General features: G+C 27.7%; 1 protein-coding gene across 1 annotated transcript in view; it reads right to left on the bottom strand.

Moving 5' to 3' along the window:
• Nucleotides 1–3,617: 3,617 nt before the first annotated feature.
• The window catches only part of LOC100165182 (gram negative bacteria binding protein 2), a 15,905-nt gene continuing 7,633 nt past the window's right edge, over nt 3,618–11,889 (bottom strand). Inside the window, exons 9-17 of the mRNA XM_029486299.1 lie at nt 9,284–9,738; nt 8,706–8,856; nt 7,899–8,035; nt 7,703–7,821; nt 5,819–5,943; nt 5,536–5,702; nt 5,139–5,446; nt 4,946–5,047; nt 3,618–3,760 (exon numbers count right to left, since the gene is read on the bottom strand). Of these exons, the coding sequence (XP_029342159.1) occupies nt 3,653–3,760; nt 4,946–5,047; nt 5,139–5,446; nt 5,536–5,702; nt 5,819–5,943; nt 7,703–7,821; nt 7,899–8,035; nt 8,706–8,856; nt 9,284–9,738 (1,672 nt within the window). The 3' untranslated portion in view covers nt 3,618–3,652. The remainder of the gene's footprint in view (nt 3,761–4,945; nt 5,048–5,138; nt 5,447–5,535; nt 5,703–5,818; nt 5,944–7,702; nt 7,822–7,898; nt 8,036–8,705; nt 8,857–9,283; nt 9,739–11,889) is intronic.

Raw genomic sequence — 11,889 nt, 5'->3', positions numbered from 1 at the left:
AGTAACTGCGCCAAGCTAAGTAAAATTATTTGCACTAAATAAATTCACAAGGTACAATAAATACAAACAGTTATAAATACTTTTATATTAATGAATTTATGAAATTACTTAGTCAATTTTTGATATCACAACTTTTGTAATTTAAGTGCTTATTTTTACTTAGCGATGTTTTTACACGGAGTGTTTTTGATGAGATATATATATATATAATGTAATACATACATGAATGCGTTACCTATTATGTCCCTAAAATTAATAAATTAATGAAATAAAATAAACACACCTATTATAATTATTAGTATTAGTAATAGGAATAAATCCATGCATAAATTATTAAAATACAAACGAAAAACGATTCTGAGCAAAGACAGTAATAAATAATACCTATTGATTAAAGTAATTTATTTTACTATTAGGCATTAGTACAGCACTACAGCAGTAGGTTAAAGTCATTTTTGCACAAAACATTAAATTTGAAAGTGTCATTGTGTATATAAATTATAATAATATACTTACTCTAGATGTTTCATAAATCCACGAATACCTATTATTTTTAAATTACAACAAAAATAACAAAAATCATTATTCTTGATTTATTAAGTAATTTCGTCCAAATTTTAACTTATAATGTCTGTAAAAAATTAACTGTGTTTTTAATAGATTATTTAGATTTTTTGGTTACAGTTAATGAACTATTTATGAGAATTCTTGTTTAAATTTTCAATTCTTGGGAATAAAAGTTGAACATTTTATAAATTTTTAACTAATAAAGTAATTTTGTTATAAATTTAACTTTAATTAGGTACTTCTAAAAAAATCTTGTCTATGGATCTTTATTGTTTCTCAACTGCTATCATAACTACTTATGAGGCAACTTTTATTACTTTTTCATATTATAGGTAAACAGAGAAATTTTTGTATGAGTAGGTATCTGACTTCAAAATATTTTGCAAATTGTCGAGATTATGACATGACAAATTTTGTAGAAATTTAGGTTATAAGAATATTGTTGAACATTTTACTGCAGGCTGAGTATTATTTCAGAAATGATATTCGTCTGTGAAGATTTGTCAACTGGGAATAATATATCATGAGCAGACTGAAATGTGTGAAAATTGTAGTGTTTCGAAGTTTTATAGCAGATTTTGATTCGTACACGAGGTATGCATTTTCTTATTTTTCAGTATGTTCCTTTTTATTATTGTTAACTGATCAGGGAATAAATTGCTCACAACTTTTCAATTATTTGTATTGTAACTATACTGGTATAACTGTATAAGTGTATAACACTATTCCGGCTATCAATAAAGTCGTGATAAAAATTAGAAAATTGGTCAAGTATAGGTACGTATGATATTTTTTGGTAGGTATGTAATTCTTTTGAGTAGATAATTCGGTCAATGATATTTAATATTTTCACCGATTATCAAGTAAGATTACTTGTAGGTAACTAGAGACTGTGTGAATAGGAAGTGTATGATATGGCGAAGATAAGGAAAGAGATCAACATGATTTCAGTATGATTGGCGTATGAAAGGAAAAGACAAAAAATAAATTTAAGAGTTAGGTTAGGTTAGCGGAGTTTGTGTAGCAGATATGAGAATGTTAAGTTGGGTGTGTAACTGTGTAAGGGACAAATGATGAAAGGAAGATAGAATAGAAAATTAATTAATTAAAAGTATAGTGTAGTGTTGTGGAGTTGTATACCTATATTGTAGTGAAAACAAGAGAGATTAGATTGAGGTAGTTCGGTCACTGTATGATAAGGGTATAGTGAGAGTGAAAAAAGAAGTAAATTTAGAGGTGAATAGAGGGTGAGAAGATTGAAGAAGAGCTGGATAGACAGAATACCGATCTTATGGAGGTGTGAGAAGAGGGTATATAGTACTAAAGTATAGTATATGGTATAATACACATGTATAGTTGTGTGAGAAGGGGGAAGAAGAAGTGTGAAGGTTATATAGTTATAGGTTAACAATGTCTAATACGTAGGTAAGGGTCTGGAATTGCAAAGGCCATTCAACTTTTGGCTGAAACTATACCGGTATCAGCTGTTGATATAAATTTACAACCTTTACTCATGGGATAGAATAAACAGATCGGTTGCCGGTTGAGATGTCAGCGCACTATTTGTTTTCCCTCTTTGACCCACACTAGGGCTAAAATCACGAGTTGCGTCCCGTAAAAAAGGTATATACGAATTGCGTCCCAAAAAATCCAGGATGTGATTCATGTATTTTAATCAAGGGTTCTTAAACAACTAACAAAAATAAATAAATAATAATAATCAAAATATCAATTAAAAAAGTTAAATTACTTAGATCTAGTCAAAATCAATATAGTTCATAGTATAATAAATAATTAATGATAATAATAATAATAATAATAATAATAATGTTAATGGTCAAAATATCAATCAAAAAAATTCCAACGTTGAATATTATTAGCCAAACATTTATAAAAACAGAACTTATACTTATCAATTATTTTCAAATGTTTTTGTTTTTCATTTATAATATTTGGCACTTCTATTTTAAAACTAAACAGTTATCACAGCTCACATAGGTATGCGAAAAAGTAACGAACGAAGACTCAACTGCAGTAAAATATATACTAAACTCAACAATTATTAACAGTTGATACTGTACCTAATCAAGTATTTTATATCAGCTTGGTAAATCAAGAACATTGCGAAACTAAATGCTATACACACATAAATATAATACAAAGCCTTACGATATAGTGTAGGTAGAATAGAGGTCGTGTTTTATTGTTCACGATGTCGATAAACAAACTTGCTTATTATTGCTTATCGATCGTTAACAAATTCATCATTATTGTCATTTATATTATTATCGAAACATAATATCAGAGCCTAGGCTATCTTATAATTAACTGGGTAATTAACACACCGCGGAGACCCCATGAAAATGAAATAAAACTCTACGACCTAACCAATATATAGTTGGACGCTATTCGTGTATACCTTTTTTAAGGGACGCAACTAAGGTGCCCCGCTAGAATGTGGGAGGGAGGCTGTAGTCATCACCAGCTGATATTACATGAAAAGTAACCCGCGAGGACGTTGCCCCCACACTACCATCAGAATATTCATTTGAAAATACAAAAATTATAAAAAAAAGAAAATTTTATTTATTTAAGTTTAATTTTTCACAATAATAATATACTGTCTGTACCTATATTATAATAGTTAAATGTAAATAATGTAAATGTAAATAAAAATTCAAAATTACAATATACCAAAATATATTATGTCAAAAGTTGATGTTGCGTAAAAATTCCCATTTTTATTAGTTTTTTCTTGTTTTCCAGGTTATTTTGATAATTACTTGGCATAGGTACCTATTTACTTTTGACTTCCACATTACTTACTAGATATAATTTGCTATTAGAAACAACTAACCACTAACCACCCTTCTGTTTCACAGACACAAAAATTAAAAATTAAAAAAACTAATCAGTACATTCATTGCTCCACTAGGAATTTAAAAGTATTACAATTATAAAAAAATAAAAATAAAAATATAATTGAATGTTATTTTTTTTTCTATTATATTTTTTTGTATAAACAATATAATAATATAGTCAGTATAATATAGTCTTTAATTTATTTATTTAAAATTAATTAATTCTAACTATCTGACGACGTAAACTTTACTTTTTTAACTCGTAATGCTGATTTGTTTTCATTCCATGTTGATGACCAGTAATTCTTGTCCTTCCAGAAATTTAACATAGCCTACGATGTTTAAAAAAAATATATAAATTAGATATAAAACCTGTAATTTAAGTTATTAGTTATAGTTAGGGCTGTGAATTCATAGGAAAGTGCATTTTTTTTTGGTGATTGTAAAACATAGCTTTGTGAGTAAATAATTTGAATTATGTAATAACGAATCCATCTATGAAACTTTTATTTTGCATATTTTTGCATTTTTTGACGTTTTTAATTTTTTAGGTCATTTTTTCGCATTTTTAGGTCATATTTTGCTTTTTTAGTTCATTTTCTAGTATTTTTAATCAAATTCCGTCAATTGACTTGTTTGAACAAGACGTACATTAAATCTAACTTTGGGACACTACCTGAAACTATCATTCGTTTAGAATTGTCTGGTCGTACTCTCGCAGATTCTATTCAAATTGTGACAGAATTTCAAAACAAAATTCAAGAAATAAAAAATGAAAGAGGAAAAATCGTTCAGTTAAAATTAAAAAATGTATTAGAAAAAAATACGGGATTTAATACAATTTGCAATATATCGAAAATTCTCGAGGGAACTGAACTATCCAGAACGTCTCTCCCAGATGACCTCAGCTTCGATGACATGGCTTTTATGCGATATGCTCCTATTACCTCTGTAGATGTTGAAAGGAGTTTTTCGGCATTCAAAAATTTGTTGACAGACAATCGGCAGTCATTTTTATTTGAGAACATCAAAAGAGCACTTGTTGTCCAATGCAACAGTAAAGGTACTTGGAAATAAATATCTTTAAGTTTGTTTCATTATTTTAACAAAATATATACAAACAAATTTTTTTTAAATATGTTTCAGGTGAATAGCATTAACTTAATGCAAATGTACCTATATATTCAAATTCAATCAACATTTTTATTATTTATTTTTTTTTTTAAATACTTTTTAAACAATTTTTTTTTCTAATGTTTAATCAATAATCATCCAATATTAATATAAATATAAAAATTAAATTAAAACCATTTTTAATAAATTTTATGCTATAATTTTTGACATTTTATATTCTTTTTTTTTGCATTTTAAGTGCATATTTTGCATTTTAAGTGCATATTTTATTGCATATTTTTGACATTTTTAATGCAATTTTTAAGATTTTTTAGTGCATTCAATTCACAGCCCTGGTTATAGTATTTAAAACAAGTATATAGATAATTATTTCTACTATCAACCTTAGTTTCAAAGTTTCTCCATGGTTTTAAATGCCCATTACTTAAACACCCATCACGGAAATTATTCATGCCACCAACTGACACCCCAATAGACATAAAATACTAAAATATAAAATATAAGCAGAATTTCAAATAGGTAGGTATAGTTGTAATAAAATATAATAATAATTAAAACTTGTAGGTAAGTATTTACCTCGGAATCAAATATGAAATCCAATGGTAAATTCATTGTATCCAAATGGTTAGTCTCTTCGTCTATTTTAAATACGATATTTTCAGGAGACCAAGACAGTTTGAATGAATGATAGCCATTGTGCCAAGTGTCTTGTGATGTTAATTTCATCATTTTCGATTTTGAATGATACAGTTCATCAATTTCCAGTCCATATTTTAAGACAGTTGCACTTTCATCGTCTCCGTTACATTTCAAATCGTTATTTCCAAATGATTTGGCTAATACTAATCTGTTTTTTTCATTTGATTTACTAACTAAAGCTATTTCTAATAAAAGATACATTTAATACAATGATAGAAATTATTTGAATCCATAATTAATATTAGTATATTGACCATTTTTATTTATTACTTACCTGAAACTATCCAATCTCCAATTGGTAATTTAGCTATGACTTCCACTTGTCCATAAAGAAATAGAAAATTATTTTTTGTAGTAAGTCTCGCTGAAACCACAGGAGGTATTATATTATAGGATGAAGCAACCATCTCACAACCAACAGATCCTTCATGTTTTGTACAACTAAAAACATAATAATAATAATATTACATTGATTTAAATATGTGTTCATTTTTTAAAAAAAACTTATAATCAATGAACAATTTAAAAAAAAAATGTTTATAATATATTATACTTACCCATTCAATGATAATTGACCAGTCCTGATAAAACTATCGGTTTGAATTGTAGGTATTATTACTAGCTCTCTATTTTTCACGAAAGAGTTTTTTTCAGAACTATTGTAAACAACGAATTCATAATCCTGTGATCAAAACGTAATAAAATATAGGTATGAAAATATATTCAATAAGAGACTGATGGTATTTGAAATAGAAAATGTTCGTTGATTAGTTTTAATAGGGTGCTGTTAGGTGTGATATTACCATATTAGAGTGAATTGACCTATTATGAAATTTGAAGGTAAGATTATTATCTAGGAAACGACGCAGGATTTTATTGTTATTATTATTTTTAAGTGATATATGTGCATTTTTAATTTCTGATTTTTATCATATCCATTTATTGTTTGAAAATTAAAATATAAAAAAAATCGACGACGCTTAAGCACAAGTAATGTTCTTACCTAAAATGGTAAAATGGCACACTATTGAAACCAGTCGTCCGTAAAGCTACGGTAAAGCAAAAAAAAAAATCGGCAACCGTTTTATTATCTGATGAACGCAAAAAAAAAAAAATAACAATACATATTATTACATAAATACTGTCAATCTGAAACCAATTAAAAATATCACCTCTATGGCAATTGTTCAACAGTTGTATACTAATTATTTGTAAAAATAAACGCTGAAACACGTTCGGACATAAAAAGATATTTGTACATTGGAATTGGGATAACAATTGCAAACCGAGGTAACACGTTTAGGTACACATTTTTTCAGACACCAAAATGAATTCAACGCTTGGGAACATCATATTTTTAAAATAATACCACTTTCAGGTCCTTACACATTTTTTTCTATTTTATTTGTAGAGTCTATTAGCGTTACCCAAGAGGTACCACGGAGAGGTTGGCTCATATTGTTTCCCAATTTTTTTTTTGCAACTAATTAAAAATATTTTTATATTACATAATATTTTATTAAACCATGGGTCATTACAAAAATACTAAATCTACTTAATTCAAAAATTTATTTGATTTACTGCTGTCTTATTTATTATTAAATTTTATTTTTTTTCTGACATAACGTGTTCCGAATGAATAATGACCAATTACATATAAATACTTCCTAATATTACTGTCAAGGTTAAATTCATTAAATTTGTTTTGAATGTATATTCATGTTATGTTATGTTTAGCGTAGGTACAACAAACAATGTTGCTCTCGTCATTAGTTTTCTAAATTTACTACCTACTTTTAAAATTACTAATTGTAACACACTATTTACCATATGACGCGTTTTAAAAACTTCAGTAATATTCACATTCATGATTCTTACTGTTCAGTCAGGAAAAACGAATCAAACTGAGATACCGAGTCTATGTTGATGAAAGAGTAAAGAAATCTGTAGTCTTATTAGATTATATTATATTATATTGATAGAGGTGCAATAAAAATATAGGTATTGTCTAATATTTTATATGCATTATGTTTACCCAAAAGTTCTCTAATTAGACTGATTTACCAGGTAATATTATATAAAAACCTTTTATTCTATGTGTTCAAACGTAGTGTACCTATGTACTAGTGTCTATTTGTACAATTGTACCCATTCGTATTGGCTTTTAGATCAATGTGCAATGGGCCTAAACGTCCAGCGCTCAAAATAATACGGAAGGAGAGCCCATTGCCCTCCCCCCCCCACCCACCAATTGGCTACGCCACTGCCACCACTCAGAATCGTTTTTCGTATACAATGATATCATTGAATTAAAATTTAATACCATCCATTACAGTGACCCACTTGTAACCTACTGTACAGCAGTGCGACATCCACTTAACCGCTTTTTTTAATTAAACATTTTTATAATTTTATGATGTTGTAATAATTGGATTACATACTGGTTCCTGTGCAACGAAAACATCATGACTCCAAGCGGATTTTAAGTTTAGGTATTCGAAAGTGTCATCATAATTAATTTGATCAGATATTTGAATAGACTCAGTTTCATTTATCTGTCCTTTAAAATATATAAAAATTAATATATTTTATCAAAACAACTAAGTTACTGCGTATATTTGTGATTGCAACGTTTACTCAATAGATCGTATATTTGTATTCTATCTTCACCACCACACGTTTTACTTGAATCACCAACACATGTAGTATCACAATTAGCATCATCTACTTTCTGATTATTTTCTGGTGCATGGTTACTACACAAACAATTGATACTAAAACAATAGCAAGTATTACAAATTAAAAATGATTTAAAAACATTTAAAATACTAATAAATAATAATAATATAATTTGGAAATGGAGGAATATTGTTCAAGTGGTCTGACACGGAGGCCTAAATTAAAAGAAGAAGGTTAAAGTGGGCAGAACATGCATAGAGGAAATATGATTCCATGATTAAAAAATTACATTAAGAATACCCATGCGAGGCTTGAAAGACCTCTTATAGTCCGCGACATGAAAAGTGGCCCTCGTGTACCGCGACCCGTTCGCTGCTTCCTACCCGTTAGCCATTGGTTCTCAACCTATACCGCATACGTCGCGGGAGTCGCAGTGCCGGGCACCCCGCCGTAATGTGAACCACTGAGGCGAAACCGCCGCTAGATTCGTGACGGGCAGGGGCCACTTTTCATGTCGCGGACTATAGTAGACTATTCATTATTAACTTCGATAGGATAAAGAAGAATTTTTCAGATTTTAAAAGATTGGAAGAAAGGAATCAGGTCTGGATGGATCTAGCGGATAATTTAAGAAAATTGGAAGATGATATGCTGGGTGGAATGATCTCTACAGCCACATCCACCTCCCCCCCCCCCAAAAAAAAAAAAGAAAAATGGTAATAATGATTGTACTATATAAACATAGATTAATAAAATATAGATCACCCCATTACTCCGGCATATTGATATTTAGCATTATGACAAATTGCAGAACATTTACTGGGCACATTAGTGTTGATTAGTTCAAACTTTGCATTGCTTAATGAATTTTCTTCTTGTACAAAACAACCAATATATCGATCATCAATTGGATAATCTGTTTGAATACAAATTCAATAATTATTTGTTTTCATTTAAACTTACATACAAATAAACATTTTTTAGTTATTACCCGTATTAGTATTACTAGGTATTGGCAATATAGAACGAGTTTCAAAATATTATTATAATATTATGGTACCTAATAATATTTAGTTAATGTATCAACACAAATAAACAAACATTATATTATTATATAATTAAAAACATTTAAATACAAAGAAATTTACAGTTGGAGCAATACTATTTTTTGTATAAACTTTTATATTATTATTTACTAAATGTAGGTATCTAAATATTGTTAAATGTCTTGAAGTTACATTATCTAAACCAAATTTCTCTCTTTTATACAAGTTATAAAATAATCAACAAGTGTTTGTAATCATATTTTATGCTTATAATAAATAGTCGTTATTAAAAATTACCATATAATCCAGTAGCAAATACTCCCATTCTCCAGCCACCACCACAAAATTGATTAGCATCACCCGAACACTTTGTGTTGCATTGTTTATCTTCCAATTTAGCAAACTTAGGTTCGTTTGGAGATTGGCTTCCACAAAAACATTCAGATTTATAAGTTACACCAGAGTAAATATACCCAAATTTGTAACAAAGGTTTGAACAAAATTCTGGCGTATTCACAGAAAAAGACCGTGAGTAACCATTCAATATTCTGTTATTTTGACTTTCCTCGAAACAACCCAAATAATAATTTCCAATTGTACTCGTCCGCCATTCTAATCCAGTATTGTATACATTTATTGCATTAAGACCACCGCATGTATCTTTAGATGAACCAGAACAAACAGTCGTACACATACTATCCTCAATCATACCTTCAATCGAAGGTTTGGTAAAACTGCATAAACATTCTTTCCTATACGAAATAAATCATGCCATTTAACTAAGAATTTATATTTTATTTTGTACACATAATATTATCTATTATTTTAAACATTTTACCATTTATTTAGTTACTCTATAATATTAAATTAATATTATAGATATATATTATATTTATGTTTAACTATATGTATCAGAAGTGCTATCAAAAGATTATTCTATTACCCATATTTAATCCTGGTTTATATTGAAAAATTATTTTAGGGTTATAATTCCTGCTCCCAAAATATTCTTAAAACGTAAATATGAAGATTAAAACATGATTCATTGTTAGATAAATTTCAACTTAATAATATAGATAGGTAGGTAATCTTATAGGAGATACTTGTTCCATTTTACTCAAACATTGTACTTTTATAGTCTTATTTAGTTCAACGGTGATTTTGTGATCAAGAGTTCAATATTTAAAAAAAGGTGGGTTAGTGGATGTCGCTCTGCTGTACAGTAGGTTACAAGTGGGCCACTGTATAATGGATTTGAATTCAATGATATAATATCATTGCATACCAGTCTTGTAAAGAATACTTTTATTTTGTATTCGGAATACATATTCGAATAAATGAGAATTAAGGTATTCAGAATACGTATTCGAATAGTTCTTAAAAAATATATTCAGAATACTATCAGAATACTTTTTTTCACAATTAGTTTTTGTCAGTTTTTGAATAATTGGTAATTAACATTTATTAATTAATAATTAACAATTAAACAAACAACGTAATCATAAGTTATGTATACATTTTGACCACATATGATACGGCCGATACGGGCCATACGGGATACAACATTGGTGTTTATAATATTATAAAAATAATCATATCATGGGCCAATATTATATTTCGTTTAAAGAATAAAATTAATGTTCGTGATTTATTATATGTCTTGTCACAAATTTAAAACTATTTTTTTGCATCGGAAAAAAGTATTTTTTTAATGAACAAAAAATACAAATAAAAGTATTCAGAATACGTATTTGAATACTTCTTAAAAAAAGTATTTAAAATAGTATTCGAATACAAAAAAATATTCAAATACTTTTATTCGAATACATTTATTCGAATACTTTACAAGACTGTTGCATACCTATGAAAAACGATTCTGAACGGAAACGGTTTGTCAGTGTGGATATTTTATATTATATTTATATTGTTATTACTTCTTATTAATACGGTAGCCTGTAAGTTTAAGATATAATATTATAAAATTACAACAAAATAACTAAAATCTTTATTCTTGGTTACTTTTAATATTTAGGTAATTTTGTTCAAATTTGAACATAAAAAAACTATAAAAAAAACCGTGTTTTAATATTTTTGAGATTTTTTGGTTAATTATTTACTGTTTTTCACGTTTTTTGGTACAACAAATAACATTTTATGATATTTATAGAAAAAAAAAAACTAAAAAAATCGAAATTTGAAATTGTCCGTAAACAGCTCAAAACAAATCAAAATATTTAGAAAATTTTATCAATTATAGGAATTGATAAAATAAAAATGATATAAATCTCAAGTGTCTACGGTTATTCGTTTTAGAATTCGAAGATAGAATAAGAAAATCGCTACAGGAGAAATCGAGTGTATATTCAATATTGTAAAAATTTGAATTTCAAACGCTCATAAAAATTAAATTTAACTTACACATTTTTTTAGATTCTGAGTGGAACGATGAATGTATTGATTTTACAATGATGTGTGTTTTTTTTTTTATTTTTTTTTTTATTTTTTTATTTTTTTTGTGTCTGTCATCACCTTTTAGGACAGTAAAACTGCTTCGATTTTCTTCAACAGTAACTTTTATGATTGGAAAGTGAATCTAGTTGGTACTTTGGGGGGTCAAAAGTAAAAATTTCCCAGTAGTTTTCAAAAGCTACGTGAAAAACAAAAGAAAAATTAAGGAAAAACGGGAATATTTACGCAAAATCGATTTTTAACAAAATCGATTTTGGTTTTTGGTGTAACTCTAAAACAAATGACCGTAGATATATGAAATTTTCACAAGTTGTTTATATTTGCATTTTCTATACACGGTAAAATTTTGAAAATATTTTGATTTATTTTGAGCTCTTTACGGACATTTTCATTTTCCATTTTTTTTTAGTTTTTTTTCTAAAAATATCAATAAA

Source organism: Acyrthosiphon pisum, chromosome A1 (genome assembly GCF_005508785.2).
Source record: "Acyrthosiphon pisum isolate AL4f chromosome A1, pea_aphid_22Mar2018_4r6ur, whole genome shotgun sequence".
NCBI lineage: Eukaryota > Metazoa > Arthropoda > Insecta > Hemiptera > Aphididae > Acyrthosiphon > Acyrthosiphon pisum.
The sequence above is the reverse complement of the archived record's forward strand: the minus strand, read 5'-3'. Positions and strand labels throughout refer to the sequence as shown.